We start from the raw sequence: 16,609 nt of genomic DNA on the forward strand, positions 1-16,609 counted from the left end.
CTGGCCAATTTTTTGAAATAATATTTTCAGTCCTCAGCTGGTCAAATTCAAGGATACAGAACTGTGGCTACAGAGAGCCAACTCTGTAGTACCTTATTGTGGAGTTAAAGGCAGGGTAGGATACTCTGAACAGAGGTTTTCAGGATACCTCTGGAGCTGTCCCCACACCATTAATTGTGTTTGTGCTTTTGTATCTTTCTCTGTTTCTCTTTTTAGTCTAGTGGCAATACCAGTGTATGTGAAACATAGTATCAGCTTTAAGGAGAACAGTTCTTGCGGCAGATTTGATATAACAATTGGACCAAAGCAGAATATGGGGAAAACTATTGAAGGAATTACAGTGACAGTTCACATGCCAAAAGTTGTGCTGAACATGAACCTGACACCCACACAAGGCAGCTATACATTTGATCCAGTCACCAAGGTACAGCCACTTCAAATCAAGAGTGAGCAAGTGTTTCTGCAATCTATTTTGTGATTTGTGGGGAGGAATGGAGGGAAAGGTTTGGCACCTTGTTTAAAACTAAAGTTCGTATCAAAACCTAGAGAGCATACTGTGCTGTGCTTCTGCCACTGGCTGCAGAAGGAATCCTGCAGCTGCTACTGAGTAGATGAACAGAAAAGTGTGTCATTCTGTCCTTTTTCAGAGTGTGCCTTCACTCATCCATTATTAATCCAGAGCCTGACTCTGCTATCTAATAAGAAAGAAGTAAAAGCTTTTTTAAAAAGAGAAAACATTATGTAGATTGAAGAAGATACTATGATGGTCTATGAATTACTAAGTTTTCTGTATAAATTGATCATTAAGACATTTTTCTTCCTTTATAATTTAAAAGCATTATTTCTTACTCTTTCACAGGGCTAGGAAAGTTGCTTCCTCACTCTACTTAAATTTTCATGTAACACAGGGTTTTCAGAGAAACTGTAGCAGATGATTTTCTCTCAGCTTCCTGATTAGCTGGTAGATATGATTGTTTTCAATAGCAGAGTCATTGAGCTACCTGATAAATGAAAAGACATGTTTTTTGAATAACATCATAGAATGTTAAAGATTATTTAATACAGTTGTAAGGATTCAAAGAACCTCCTCCTGGAGACCACACAAGGCTGAGAAAGGGAGCTTCAGATTCCTGGCCCTTTCCCACAGCTTCAACTATGACAGCTTTGCTTTCTTTCTCATCTGCTGTTGAGCCTTCACATCGAAGATTTCATTTGAACAATGGGTTTCACAGCTAAAAGTTTTAAAAACACCATCTTAAGTCAATCTAATTATTTTACAGAAAAATAAACAGAGGCTGGGCTCAGTGGCTTACGCCTGTAATCCCAGCACTTTGGGAGGCCGAGGTGGGCGGATCACCTGAGGTTGGGAGTTCGAGACCAGCCTGACCAACATGGAGAAACCCCATCTCTACTAAAACTACAAAATTAGCTGGGCATGGTGGCGCATGCCTGTATCCCAGCTGCTTGGGAGGCTGAGGCAGGAGCATCGCTTGAACCTGGGAGGCAGAGGTTGTGGTGAGCCAAGATTGTGCCATTGCACTCCATCCTAGGCAACAAGAGTGAAACTCTGTCTCAAAAAAAAAAAGAAAAAGAAACAGGCCCAGAGAAAAGTGAAGATGGTTATGATGGAGAACATTTGAAATCAGAGGGCCTTAGGTTCAAATCCCAGCCTTACCTCTGACTAGCTATGTGACCTTGAGCAAGTCATTTGATCTCTGAGCCTTAATTTCCTCTGAGCTTTAATTTCCTCATTTGTAAATAGAAGACAAAAGCTACTTCACAGCCCTCAATGAGATAACATATGAATAGTGCTAAGCACGGTGCTAATACAAAAGAAAATGCTCAACAAATGTAGATTCTCTGCCCTCACTCCCCATTCAAAGTCAGAGAACTAATCAGAGGTAAACTCACTGTAGATGCCAGATCTCTTGTTTTCAAGAGACTGCACTTCAGTTTGTACAGAAGTTTATGATATCTTTGAACTTTGTTTTTGAGGGTTTGTCTTTAATAAATGGTTCTATTTGTTTTTCATTTTTTGTCTTTTTAAGGTACTAACATGGGATGTGGGAAAAATTACTCCACAAAAGCTCCCAAGTCTTAAAGGACTGGTAAATTTACAGTCTGGAGCCCCCAAACCAGAAGAGAATCCGAGCCTCAACATACAGTTTAAGATCCAGCAGCTTGCTATTTCAGGTAAGGATAAGGTTGACTTGTAGTTAAGGGTAATTGAGTTTTGCAAGCTCATTTATTAGGCACTTAGAAGAGTAACAAAAGTTTCCTTCTCTAGAAAGAGCAGTAGCCCATTTGCCTTTTACACTGTGCTTGGTGGGGCAGTCTCCCAGGCACCGACCAAATGATTTTGGAGAGCACCTTATTTCAAACAGCTTCCCCTCACCTCTGCCCTCATTTAAGCTCCAAAAAGGGAGTTATTCATATTTACAGAAAGTAGAATTGTACTTCACAGACATTCCCTGCCTGTGTGGGAATCTTAACCAAAACCATACCATCAAAGTGCAATAATTTGTAAATGATAGAAGAGACATTTCTTCCAAATGGTGGAAGGGACACTGGTTAATGTCAGACTTACCATATAGTGCTCATTGCTAACATTATATTGGTTGGGATGATGATAATTTATTCTTTTTCATTCTTTTTGATACAGGCTTAAAAGTAAACCGTTTGGACATGTATGGGGAGAAATATAAGCCATTTAAAGGAGTCAAATACGTCACGAAAGCTGGAAAGTTCCAAGTGAGGACATGAGCAGAGGCCAAAATTCCTCAAGACCAGTTTGTTTTCCAAGTGTCATTATGATGTATTACTATTAGGTACCAAGTGGGTGGGAATACATATTCTAGTTAAAGCATTTGTGTCTAGCTACACACCGCTAACAAAGTTGCTTAGTTATCAATGTAGGATTCTTAATGAGCTTTAAGCTAAGGAAACCTTTTAGTGACTTAGCTTATTTTGTATCTTTTCACTTAGGAAGATTTTGGAGGTGATTTTTTTCCATAGGAGGATACCATCTGACGGCTGCACATTGTAACAGTAAAGGCAGAAAGCTATAGTGATAACCTCTCTCCTAAAAAAGTTAACTGGTCTCATCCAGCAGAAGCTATCTTAAATCTGTGATGTGTCAGGTGCAGCCAAATATGACACCTTCTGATCTTAGCCATCTCAAACCAGTATCTGTCCCAAGAGAGGAAATTCCCCCCACCCCCAGAAGTTTACAGAAAACTGCCTCTTCAAGTGTTTGCCTTATTCAGCTTTTCACTTGTGCCATTAAGCAAGCACTGTAGCAAAAGCCACTTCCACATGGCCCTGGCAGGGAGCATTGCTGCTCCATGCTCCATTCTCACTGTACTTGGTATTGTATTTTTTATAAATAAGATTTTTATGTAAAGCTTAGAATTTGATTTACAGGGACCTTGCTGCAGTAAATACCATCTCAATTTTGTGCCACTGGTTCAGCTGTTAGCACAGTAAAAAAAATCATTTGTATCAAAGGGGCAAATACTTTATTAAGGTAGTAAAAGGGAACATTACTTCTGCTTTTGGGAAGTTACTGCAAGCACAAGCATTTGTGCTTTTAAGCAAATTAAAGTAGCAAAAGAAAAACTTAAGTGAAACCTTTGCCATCTTCATGTTTTATAATATAAAGCTTACCCAACACCAGTTAAGCCATGGTTAACCTAAATGCCTCATGCCCCAGTTCAGCAAAAGGAGGAAAATGTGCCTGCCTCACAGTCATCAGTCTTTAAATCTTTTTTGTTGTTGTTCTTAAGGGGTTGAATTTGCCTGCATTCCTTGTCTTTAGGGGAAATTCCCTTTTCATATTGTGTGCTTCCCAAAGCTATAGTCATAGATTTCTTCCAGAAACTATTGTCATAATTGTCACTGGAGTGCTTAAATATACCTACTATACTGACAAAATACATGGAAGTGAGTTATAATGAGGCAGAAACAAAATCCTCGATAACACTGATGATACTCTACCAATCACCGTGGTTTTGGAAAGTCAGTCACAGTTGTATTATTGCACTCAACTTCATTGTGTCATTTTATTTAACTTCTTCGTCTTGGTGGTCCTTGCCCAGTTATTTTGCCTCATTAGACATCAAGAAATGGAGAAAGACTGAAAGTTAAGATATTAAGTGCTTGTTCTTCATGTTTCCTTCTTGTTATTTATGCTATTCTCTTTGTGGCTGTATTCTTCTTTCAATCTTCTCAGCTTATAACTGTCTTTCCCTTATGCTAAGGATAGCCCTTACACTCATCCCATCTATGCTGTCAAGGGCTGCTGGTTGGTGCTGGTACAAGGAGCCCACTGAGCAGTTTTCTTACCTTTGCCTGCCCTGCCTTTCATGGAATAAGAAAGGCAATGTTTTGCAGCTTCCAAATTTCTGAAGAAACTAATCTCAGATTGGCAGTTAAAGTCAAAATGTTGCCAAATATTTATTCCTTTTGCGTAAGTTTGGCTACCCGGTTCAATTGCTTTTTATTTTTAATGTCTTGACTCTTCAGAGTTCGTACCTCAAAAGAACAATGAGAACATTTGCTTTGCTTTCTTCTGAATCCCTGATCTCAACAATCTATACCTGGACTGTCCAGTTCTTCTCCTGTGCTGTCTTCTCTTCTATCCAAGTAGAATGTATGCCAGGAGCTCCTTCCCTCTAGCAATTTCTACTAAAATGTCCAAGTAGAATGTTTCCTTTTACAATCAAATTACTGTATTTATTAATTTGCTAGAATCCAGTAAATCATTTCGGTAGCTCTGGCTGTGCTATCAATAAAAAGATGAAAGCAACAAGTTGATTTTTTTTAGGTCTACTATTGATTGAACATTCTCCAATGGGCAAGGCTCATTGTCAAAGCAGGGTGAACATGATCAGATTTTCTTCTGCATCATCACACAAGCTGTGAGTGTTGCTACAAAGCACTTCTCAGTACTCCTTCTCTAACCTCAGTATGTTAATAGCCATTCATACTTGGCTTAAGCATCACCATTCTGGCCACAGTCTGAGAGATTAGTGATCAAAGCTCCCTTCCCTATCACTACCACCACCTACTGATAACAAAGATTCCTGAATACTTAGTAGTAGTAAAATATTTTTCAAGCACAGAGTTACAGCTAATCCTGGATCACTTGTTCTAAATTCATAAGGGAGTATATCAAGAGCAAATGAAGTAAATGATTCTTTCCTGCGTGTGGGAGTCACCATCAGTTTATTCAAAGGGGGTTCCTGTGATAGGTTCATTCCTTAAGTGGTGCCACAGAAGGACCCTAGGAAAATGCTGATCTTGTCCTGAGAGACAACTGATTTGAGAAAATGATTATACCACAGCAGGAAGGCAGCACCAGTGAACATATGGTAAATGGCAAAAACAAGACAGTTTTAGAAACTGCTAATTCAGTAGTAGCCTTGGACTTTCCTTTAACTCAAGCAGGCTGGAATCTGTCTTTATAGTTGGCAACTTTCCAAGATAAAGCAGTGATAATAGCAGTTGGCAACACTAAATATCAATATCATCACCCTTTAATGACATGTTACCCCTTTCAGATCTAGAAAATCAGGCAAAAAGTGATGTCCCAACTCTACTCTAAAAACCTGCTCCTACTATTTTAGTCAGTGTTTCTTTAAGGAAGAAGAGGACTATGTCCCCAAGAGCTAACTCTGCCTTATAGCCCTGGTGGATCCCTGAAAACCCTATTTGTTCCATACTGGGCTTTGGAATATGAAAAATGGACCTGTGTGGCTGGGCGTGGTGGATCACCTGTAATCCCAGCACTTTGGGAGGTCAAGGTGGGCGGATCACTTGAGGTCAGGAGTTCGAGACCAGCCTGGCCAACATGGTGAAACTCCATCTCTACTAAAAATACAAAAATTAGCCAGGCGTGGTGGCGCACGCCTGTAATCCCAGCTACATGGGAGGCTGAGGCAGGAGAATTGCTTGAACCTGGGAGGCAGAGGTTGCAGTGAGCTGAGATTGCACCACTGCACTGCAGCCTGGGCAACAGAGCAAGTCTCTGTCTTGCAGCGGGGGGAAGGACCCTGTGGTACTCCTACAAACTTAACAACTTTAGCTTTTCGGGGAACAGTGGTGGTCTCCACAGATAGCTAGAATCTTCTAAGATGAAAACAAACTTTCATCCAGCTGCTTTCTGCCTACTGTTAACCTTTGCCACTTCCATTCCTTCAAGTGTGTAATCCCCAGGGTTGTCTTGTATTACACACATCCTTGTTAAGTAAATATACCACCGTTGATTTCTTCTTCCAGTGCAACATTTGGATTAAATAAAAATCTTTAGTTTCCAGATCTTGAGGATTAGTTTCATTGGCTAGTCATCAAAACAAAGGAGAAACCTGACCTAAAAGTTCTTGCTAAAGTAACATACCCATCATTTAAAGCATTTTTTTATACAAATGCATTTTATTGTTTTAAACAGAACAAAAGAAGAGGCAGAAAATATTTGCATGTAACAAATCCTAGCTTATAAATGTAGTTTTTTAGCAGTGATGTCTCTAATCATCATTCAGGGATTTTTTTTTTTTTTTTTTTTTTAAATTTGCTTCACTGTGTCTTGAGCACTGATATTGGAGAAAAGCACATCCGGCATAAAGTGTAAACCAGTGTCTCAAACCACTGGAAGAACCGGGAGAGCAAACATGATTTTTCTTATTTCCTCTAAGTAATCTTTAGTAAAACAACAAGTGATCTTTGGCATAGATTCATACTTTAAAGGCATTAATATTGCATTTATATCAGGCAAGCAACTATACAAATATGCTGAGGGCCTTGAAAATAATCATCCTCAATTTTAAAGGAAATAGTGAAAGCCTGAGTGTACAGGACCAACTTAAGTTTTACACATTCGATGTTGGGAACTAACACACAGCGATGGGTGGGAAGGAAGGATGTTCAGGCAAGGGTTCTTACTCCTTTACTCATCTGGTTCTGGCTTTGGGAAAAAATAAGGTTTCATGTGCTGGGAAATACTTAGCAGTAATAAGTACCAAAAAGGAAACACTGCCCTCTCATTTTGCCTAGCAGGAACTTATTGTGGTGATAAGAAATACGAAACCCATTACTCTCTTGAACCCCATACTTGGGAGTAGATGCAGAGAGCTTGGTTGTAGTTGGTTGCAGGGAGGTAGGAATTACAGGAGTAGTATTTCCCATTGATTCATCTTCAGCAGCATTAGAATTCTAGTCTGCAAATACCACTCTCCCTTAGGCAGGAAGTGTCCTTCAGACAGGGCTGCCTTGCCATTAAACACTCTTAGGGGACAAGCACTCATTCTTAGGACTGAATTTTAAAAGGATAAAAAGGATCTTTTAGAGTTACAGATGAATAAACACCTACATGTCTTTAAAATCTTGTTTAGAAAGGGTGTGGAGGAAGGCTACAAAAACCAGGATAGGAGACATGTTTTGGTTAAAATTAAAATGCAGCATTTCAGCTCAAAATGAACAGTTAAGAGCTAAGAATGAATGATAAGGCCTCAGCACAGACCTCTGCAGGCAGTGACTAAGCATGGAGTGCCGGGAGTGGCCCTGCTGGGAAGATGGCAGGGCCACACCCTGGCTACTCTGCCCTTCCAGTGGCAGAGAGCACCAGGACACAGTGTGTTCATGTGATGGCTACCTTGGCGGGCTGAGGCAGGATATGGGACGGGAAGTTTCCCTAGCACAGACATTGCTCGGGGCATGGTGAAAGCAGAATCATATGATTCTGTGATTTCTTCCTGACAGTGAAATACAGTTTTATATTGTGGGAAACTAGAAGGATTAAACTGAGGAAGTGCAGGAAATGAATCCAGGCCCCATATGCTGGGGCTCCACAGAGGCCACCTTCCCCTGTAGCAGCGAAGCTCACTTCTGAAAAGGACCCAGGTAGCACAGCCCAGGGAAGGAAGGCATGGTTGGCAGCAACATGGAAAGCTCAAAACAATTTTTGGAGGCACAGCAGTTTTCTTCTTAGTAACTGATTTGCCTGGGTCCTGGGTCTTGGGAGTCTGGAAGAGTGAATGGGAGCCAAGGAAAGAGAAACAGAGGGAAGTGTCCCCTAGGGAACAAGGGCAGAGCAGGGTGTCTGGCTAGTGTTCACTTGGATTCTGAGCTTATGTGAAGTCCACGGGCTAGAAACCCAGTCTGCCTGTTGGGATAGAGGGTGCAGAATTGTAACTGTGTTTGAGAATACAGGCTTTATACAGAAACACATTTCAAAGTGTCCATGAAAAAAGAGTATAAATGTTTTCTAATTTGAAGAGGCCCCCATTCCTTTCTGATGTGTCAGGCCAGGATGTGATTTTTCAGCTCCCAGCAACTCTGGGCAGCTCCTGGGACTCAGATCATTTTCCTTCTTTTTAGTAGAGGTTTCTGTGCCAGCCAGGCTCAGCCAGGTGCCTACTGGTACCAGGGAGTCTTTCTAACCCAGCGCAGTGTAAATCCAGCATCTGTTCGAATTTTGATTGAAGCAGCTTCTGCTTCCCGCACAGTCTCCTTCACAGACTGCATGAGGTTCTGAGCGTTGTGAACCAGCATCTCTGTGGCCTGCAAGAAAAGAGGTACCTTCCGTTACCCAGAGTCCCTGATGCAGGCCTGTCTCTAAAATAGGTTTCAGCCAGGAGTGGGATGCAGCTAACCCCACTGGTACCTGGCATCCCCCATATTTGCTTGCATCACTAGGGATTTTCCCAGATGCAAAAAGAACCCAAAACTGGCCATTGCTGATTGTGTACTGTGGCTTCAGATAGCCTACAGCATGTCGTCCTTCTTGGTCTTCAAACATGCTTCTCCCTCAGGACTTGCTGTTTCCTGTACCTGGACTGCTGTTTCCTGTACCTGGACTGCTCTTTCCCCAGGGATCCCCTCACCTTCAGATCTTTGTTCACTTGTCACCTTGGTGAGGATTTCCTGCTCATTCTTTTTTTGAGATGGAGTCTTTCTCTTTCATCCAGGCTGGAGTGCAGTGGTGTGATCTCGGCCACTGCAGCCTCTGCCCCCTGGGGTCAAGGATCCTCCTGCCTCAGCCTTTGAACAGCTGGGACAATAGGTACATGCTGCCATATCTGGGTAATTTTTTTATTTTTTCTACAGATGGGGTTCCGCCATGTTGCCCAGGTTGGACTCGTACTCCTGGGCTCAAGTGATCTGCCCACCTCAGCCTCCCAAAGTGCTAAGACTACAGGCATGAGCCACTGCGCTCGGCCTTATTTTTTCCATTGAACCTATCATCACGAACTGATACACTACATATTTTACCTAGGTTGTTTGGGAGTTTTGAGGTTTTTTTCTGTATTCACACTAAAATTTAAGTTATACAGAGTAGATTTTTGTCAATTTTGTGCACTGTCATACCCCCAGTATTTAGGATGGTGCCTGGCACACAGGAGGTATTTCATAAATATTTAATTAATAAATTTTAAAAACAACCAAATGAACAAACCAAGCAACCAACCACCTTAAACCCATGAAAATCTAAATAGGTTAATCTTTCAAACACACAAACTTATAGGACTGAAATCACATTGGTACTCTACCATAGAAAGTCAAGGATCTTGGCAATTCATCAGCCCAGTAATTCTTAGCTATTTTTGAGTCATACATCATTTGAGGATTTAATGGAGGTGGTGAATTCTCCCCCAGAAAAAATGCACACCTGCATAAAATTTGTACACTCAGTTTCACAGGCTCTGATGAGTGTAACTGTGGGCTGGAATTCCTCATCAGTTGTTCTTTTCACTTGGTCAGCAAAGGGACTCAGGCCCAGAGACATTCATAGAGTGAGGATTAGGACTCAAGATTTCTGACTTATAGTCCTATGGGTTTTGTTTTTGTTTTTTTGTTTATTTTATTTTATTTTATTTTATTTTTTGAGATGGAGTTTCGCTCTCGTTGCCCAGGATGGAGTGCAATGGCACAATCTCAGCTCACTGCAACTTCCACCTCCCAGGTTCAAGCGATTCTCCTGCCTCAGCCTCCCAAACAGTCCTGTGTTTTTTCCATTCTACCATACTGTCAATTTCTACCCTTTTTAAAATTGGAATATTTAATGGAACATAATAGATATTCTCAAGGCATATTTTTAGTGGTTAATTGATTAACTCTGTGATTAGGCCTGAATCTCAGTCTTATCCTTACTTCCCCATTTTTTTCCACCTTTCTTTGGACAGAAGAGACCACATGACATAGAAACAGCAAAGTGTGCAAACGCTGCATAGAATATATGGAAATTAGGTGTGAAGATACAGTTCCCATAGTTTGGGAGAAGAGAGGATTAGGGTGAGAGTTGTTGGATTAGAATATGGTAGCAGAAGCAACAATAATGGCACCAAGAAGAATGGCCGCCTTATTTCCTCTAAAGTGCCCCAGTGCCCTATCTCCTGGCCTAGAGATCAGAAACAGCTGTTCTTTCAAACTATTTTTGAGTTCCTCACGGGGGGTGGGGGGAATTGTGTCTCTTAATTTTTTAAACTCCCTTACCACCTAATATAGTGCTTCACCTTAGCCCATGTGTGATGAGCCCTGTGTGGCTAGTCCAACAAAACTATGTACCCCATGTGTGAGGAGCCCTTTGTGGGCAGTCCATGTGGGAATCCTGCTCAGAGCAGGGCCTCCCGGAGGGGAAATAAGGAGAGTAACGGGTGCTCAAATGAGGGTTTCCTGAAAGACCTGGGCCAAGATTCCGGGAAGGAGGACAAACTTGGGTGATTGCTAAGGTATATGCAGGAAGCAGTGGTTAAGAGAACCTTCTCAGCATCCTTATTTCTATCTCTGTCAGAGAAACCTAAAGAGAATATAAGAGAAGCACCTCCTCTGAGCTGTCATTTCAGTTTCAGCACAGGCCAAACTACCTCATGCCCCAGAAAAGCCTGCACTGCTCATCCTCCCTGAGGCACTAACACACAGAGAGCTGAAAAGCGGACATTCTCTCCAGCCAGAAACATACAGTGAGTTGAAATGAACAGGCACTGGAGGCCTCAAAAGAGCCAAACTTATTTCAAGGGTAAGGAACTGAGTAGAGTCCTAACTGCCACTGATCCATAGTGTTATTTCAGACACTTAACCTCTCTAGACCTCAGTTTCCTATCTGTAAAATGACAAAAGTTGCCCAAGAGCAATTCCAGATTCCTTTATTTATTTATTTATTTATTTATTTATTTTGAGATGGGGTCTTGCTATCTTGCCCAAGCTAGTCTTGAACTCCTGGTTTCAAATGATCCTACTGCCTCAGCCTCCTGAGTAGCTGGGACTACAGGTGCACACCACCACGCCTGGCTCCCAATTCCTGGTTTTTTGTTTTGTTTTGTTTTTTCAAGACAAGAGTCTCACTCTGTCACCCAGGCTGCAGTGCAGTGGTGCAATCACAGCTTACTGCCTTGACCTTCTGGGCTTAAGCAATCCTCCCGCCTCAGCCTCCCAAAGTGCTGGGATTACCTGCATGTGCCACTGCACCTGGCCCCAATTCCAAATTTCTGATGTATCTATCCAACACTGACTTTCCCCTCCTGAGAGAGTCTGAGTGCATCCCACATACTGAATACTCGATACTCGATTAAGAGGTAAAATTTCCCCAAAGCAGAGTTAAATTACTGCAAAACGGCACAGAAGCTGCCAGTCAGAAACCAAAAACAGCTGCCACCTACCTGCTCAGACTCCTCATCACTGATGTTGGTCCGGCCCAGCATGGTGGCCTTCACTGTGGACAGGATTTTGAGCTGGGTGCTTATGGTTGGGATTCGCTCACATACCTAAAGAGAAAGTTTAATTTGGTATGTTTCTCTGTTTGCCTTGCCCACAAGCTCCTTGAAAGCAAGACTTATCTGTCTCTGTATTCCCAGCGGCTGGCACAGAAAAGGCACTCAATAAATAAGCAGCAGAATTCCACTTGTTTTTTCCCCTAGGGTCAGTACAATCCCTTTCTCCAGAAATGGAAGCATTCATTTGATAGGAAGTAACCTTTCCTGAATCTGTCTTTCCCAGTACATTTGTTTTTTTCCCTTTCTGCTATTTCTGTCCCCGGTGAAGTGCCTCTTTCTCCTTTACCTAGTTTTTCTCTCCTGCTTTTCTCCCTCTCATACCCTCCCCTCCAACACACACACACACACACACACACACACACACACACACGCACGCACGCAGCATCTTTCCCCGAGTACCTGTAAGAGGTTGGTTCTAATCCGTTTATCTGTGCACTGCTTGGCAACCTCCTTGGCCAACCGAGTCACCTCGTCTGAGGCCTTGGCGATGTCCTTCGCACACTGAATGAGTGCCCGCTTGGTACCACTGCCCCCTCTTACCAGCCGAGACATCTCAGCCATGAGCAGAGCCATGCGCTTGGCTGCTGCAATGATGTCATTGCCCTAGAGGGAAGCAGAGATACAGTGTGAGTTCTGCCCACGCTCTGGCCATGTTAAGGAAGGAAGGAGAAGCGCAAAGAAGAGGAGGGAGCTTGCCACCTTAGCATCCCTCCGGAAGGGTGAGAAGAGGAGAAAAGGACCGTTCTTGAGTGATATGGATAGCACTGGAGGAAAAAAATAGAATGAGACAGGGCACTCACCCAAGCAGTCAGTGTGAGAAACAGAGAGAGAGGAAAGAGAGAGGAGAGAGGAAGGGGAAAGGAGAGGGAGAGACATTTCCTGACTAAAAAAAAGGAAGACCCAGATATTAGTCTGAAAGGGCAAGATGTGCACCCCAGGCACAGCACTGAACAAGCACTTTGGCATCTCCAGGTTAATCACATCAATAAACTGGGGACACGGCCAAGGGGCTGGTTAAACAGGCACTTTCATTTCTATAGGGAGAAAGCAGTAGAGCTGGCCTGAGGGGAAAAATACAGAGGAGCCTTTCCAGATGCTGAAATCACCCTCTTCATGCTTACCCTTGTTGCAAATAGCAGCCAAGGGCTCTTGCTACTTAACTAGAATTTCAAACCCCAAGTAACTATTCTCAGCCTGGGTGAGGGAAAAAAAAAAAGATATTTTCTGATCTAGCCTGCTCTGGCTATCCCTCTACTGCCTCTTATTTGTCCCGTCAGCCTGAACAAACATGTTGCTTTAATTTTTCCCACGTAAAAGGGTAAAGAATCAATTCTTCAGTCCCCTCAGCTAAGTGAAGACTCCAGTTAAAGGAACCTTCAGCTAAGAGGATGCAAGAGAAGGCATTAGGAAAATAAAAGTCGTGATTCCAGCTATAAATGGAACCCTCACTCCAAGGAATGGCAGTTTATCTTAGACTTGGCATTTTGGTTTACTAAAACCCTCACGGGTCATAGTAAAGAAACAGACAAGTTATTTATTCTGTGCCCTCTCATGAAAGCTCCTCTTTTGGCTGCTACAACCCCAAGTCATAGCAACTGCAATGTTCAAAACTAGCTAAAAGTTCAGGCCCTACTCATTTTTCCCCTCATGCTCTTCATTTCGCTACAGTGCAGTGAGGCATACACAAACCATACCACTGCAGGGTGCTCTGCAAGAGGCCTCTACAGGCACCATGAAGCGGTTCATCATTTATGCTGGAAGGGTGTAACATCTCAGGCAGTAATTGAGGCCGGAGAGAACGCAGGTATGGGAAGAAGTCAAGAAGCAAGGGGTATGTTAGACAAGGTCCTCTGGGTCCTCTTCTAGTGCAGACCTAGGATCATTCCAGGACCCCATCACCTTGGTTAGAAGATAGCATAGTGCCATGGTTAGTTACTACCCATCACTCTTCAAAGCCTTTCTTCTTGCAGCATGCCACCTTTAAAGGGAAAAGTGATCACCCCAATCCCCCTACTCTCCAAACTAGCTTTGGTTCATTCCCCAAGGCCAAAGTTCCATGGCGGCCTGTCTTGTGGCCTTGAGTACTCCGTTTCCCACTCCAATTCCCTCCCGCTGAGATACCTGGACAAGCAGTCAGTGAGGCCCCATTCTCTGTGGACTCCCATCAAGGCCAGCATCTGCCACATAGCCAAGTGCAGGGCAGCAAGCAGTCCTCCCCCAGAGACCCTGCCCTATAAAGCTGCCTCTCCCCCTCAACTCTCCCTGAGCCATCAGTGAGGGGTCAGTCGGGAGCAGGCAAAGCTCAATGGTCAGGCCAGGTGACCTCGTAATGGTCTACCATGGTTCCTGACCTGGAAGTCATTGAAAGATGCATCCACGGCTTCCCAAGGGGTTTAAAGTTCCAGCGATGGCCACAAATCAGTAAGAAAAGGAATCCTTTCAAAAAGTGACCCCCTATCTCGCTTCATCCCCTAAACATAAATGCAGTCCAATTAATCTGGCATTAGCAGACCTATCAAACTTGTGAAGCCAGTCCTAACAACATGGTGCAGACAGACAGATGCCCGCCCTGCTCAGACTCACAGGACCAGCACAGATCATGAGTGATGCAATGTGTCAAGGCTGCACATGGCCGGATGCATATGGAGCAGCCCCCAACTGGGGGTGCTGATCAGTACCTTACTAGACCACTTGGTAGCTTCCCGATGCAAGGACTGAGCCGCGGCCAGAATGGGCTGGTTGACCGGCTGATTGGATGGCATTAACAGCAGCTCAGGTTCGTAATCGTCTTCCATGTCAGGGGGGACAGGGAACCCAGCAGCATCGGCCGCATCTGCCTCAGCTGCAACACCTATACCCACCTCAGCGGCTGGGATGCCCGGCTTTGTCGATGGCGGGAAGGATGAGAAATAGGGATAGTGTTAGTAAGAGCAATACAACTTGGGAAACTGGGCTTCAGCTGGTTTAGTAACCAAAGCCTGCCTAGGATGAGAAAGAAACATGTTCTCTAGGAGCCTTGTGTACCAAGCTTCACAGAAAGGGGAATTCTCAGCCTCCAGCGCCACTCAGCCCAAGCCACCGTTGTGGTGAGAGAAGAAAAGGGACTCACTCTAATGGCAAAGGGCTTCTAGAGAAATCTTTACACCAAGAAAGCAAGTGGCATCCATTTCTTTAATATACTTGATACTAAAGTCAAACTTGACAAGAGTGATTCTCACAGCAGAATATTTCTGAGGAGCCAAACAACCAAACGATAGTAGCAAATTACCTTTAAAAGGAATCCGGAGAGAAAAAGTAAATGCAACCACACAAGTTACTTTGTACAGAACAAAGTGAACACTGCTGGATCATATGGTCACTGTTCTACATTTTCCTGGGACACAGGAGGCAATTTGGGTCAGCTCTGCAGCTGCCAGACATAGATTATTTCCTTCATGAGTTAAAAGTCCCAGAATTAAAAATGATACATCAGAGGTAACGAATACCAAACTAGGAAAGAGGCAGGAAAAACAAACACAATGGTGACTGAAGAGAACTTAAGTACCCCACTGTCACCCAGCTGTAAGGAGCCTCAAGAAGCCACCTCATCAGCCACCCATCTCAGGGAACACCCACACATCAGACCAGCTCTCTATCCCCTCAAGGTCTTCCAAGGCAAAGCTTCTGCCATCTCTTTTTGCATTCATTGCTAGTACCAACTCAGAAAGCTTCTCCTTGGGTACAACCTAAATTGCTTGCAAAATAGGTTCTCACTCACCCCAAACTCTGCTTATCTAGTTCACAGATAGAATAATATGTGAACTTGGCAAGTGATTGCAGCTGAGCTCACAGAAGCTCAGAAGAATGGTGCTCATTTAAGAATGAGAATCATGATGGAGAGAACATGAATTTAGAACCAGGGATGGAGATTATAAAAGCCAGATGCTGAAAATAGACTAACATGGAAAGAAAATTAAAAACTGCCTCAACGAAGCCAAACCATTTATACAAAGAATGGTGAACACAGGTTCTTTACATCAAACATCTGTACTCAAGAGGAAGTAGTTTATATGGAATTTTCTTTGAGGTTGTTATCACTCCTAAAAGTCTTAACCTGCACACGAAACCTGACTCCAAAGGGTGACGATGCTGGAGGATTCAGGGCCAACAAGGGGTTCAGATACCATCTAAACTCTTTTGCCTAAACTCAACCAAGACCCATCTCTGCTGCTCAGAAGAAAAGCCAGCTCACTGCTGCTAAGGCTCAGAGCCCCACAGTGTACAAAGACAGACACGCTGACAGACACACAAACAGATATTCCTCCCCAGCCCAGTACACACATGGTTCAAGTAGCTTCTGACTTCACACAACTCAAAGTCAGCAAACTCCTGATGTTGCACACTTCAGGAGACAGACCTCAGGACTTCTGGCCACAAATGGCAAAGTGGGGCAAGTAATGTGGGCCAATGCTGTCTGCTTTTAAGTTTGTTTGTTTGTTTTTTTAAATAATTCATGTATATTTTTTGTTCTGCATAGTGTATTTTGGTTCATTGTAATGAAATTTAAATTTCCTTTAAAATCTTCACTGTCACCCTCCCCCACTCCCCATGCACAGTGGGGCTCTGCCACATGCAGTTGGAGAGATACCATTATAAATAATTCTACAGGTCAGGTGCAACACCAGCAAAGTCTCCCTTCCTTCTTAGAACCTGGGCTCACAGCTAACAGTTCAGCAAAATAGAGTTAAAAACCAATGTGAATTTCCTAGCCTGAAAAAATCCAAGATCCGCTGCAGGTGCAGGAGGTCCCTGAGGAGGTACAATCGACACAAGAGCTTGAAAGCTTTGAGGATGTGCAAAGAATA

At 43.2% G+C, this 16,609-nt stretch overlaps 2 protein-coding genes across 8 annotated transcripts in view; one reads left to right on the forward strand and one right to left on the reverse strand.

The window, feature by feature from the left end:
• AP3M1 (adaptor related protein complex 3 subunit mu 1) overlaps nucleotides 1-4,810 on the forward strand; it is a 29,321-nt gene extending 24,511 nt beyond the window's left edge. For 4 of the 6 annotated variants that reach the window (XM_063727166.1, XM_024253131.3, XM_054521693.2 and 1 more), the window contains 3 exons: nucleotides 217-424; nucleotides 2,049-2,193; nucleotides 2,663-4,810. In XM_063727166.1, coding sequence (XP_063583236.1) covers nucleotides 217-424; nucleotides 2,049-2,193; nucleotides 2,663-2,763 — 454 coding nt within the window. In that variant the 3' untranslated portion in view covers nucleotides 2,764-4,810. 6 annotated transcript variants of the gene reach the window in all.
• A 1,602-nt stretch (nucleotides 4,811-6,412) lies between these two features.
• Nucleotides 6,413-16,609, reverse strand: part of VCL (vinculin) — a 121,501-nt gene continuing 111,304 nt past the window's right edge. The window contains exons 19-22 of one of the 2 annotated variants that reach the window (XM_024254070.3): nucleotides 14,444-14,647; nucleotides 12,165-12,368; nucleotides 11,652-11,756; nucleotides 6,413-8,556 (exon numbers count right to left, since the gene is read on the reverse strand). In XM_024254070.3, the coding sequence (XP_024109838.1) occupies nucleotides 8,410-8,556; nucleotides 11,652-11,756; nucleotides 12,165-12,368; nucleotides 14,444-14,647 (660 nt within the window). In that variant the 3' untranslated portion in view covers nucleotides 6,413-8,409. The remainder of the gene's footprint in view (nucleotides 8,557-11,651; nucleotides 11,757-12,164; nucleotides 12,369-14,443; nucleotides 14,648-16,609) is intronic. The other variant, XM_024254069.3, reaches the window with a different exon arrangement.

Source organism: Pongo abelii, chromosome 8 (genome assembly GCF_028885655.2).
Source record: "Pongo abelii isolate AG06213 chromosome 8, NHGRI_mPonAbe1-v2.0_pri, whole genome shotgun sequence".
Classification (NCBI taxonomy): domain Eukaryota; kingdom Metazoa; phylum Chordata; class Mammalia; order Primates; family Hominidae; genus Pongo; species Pongo abelii.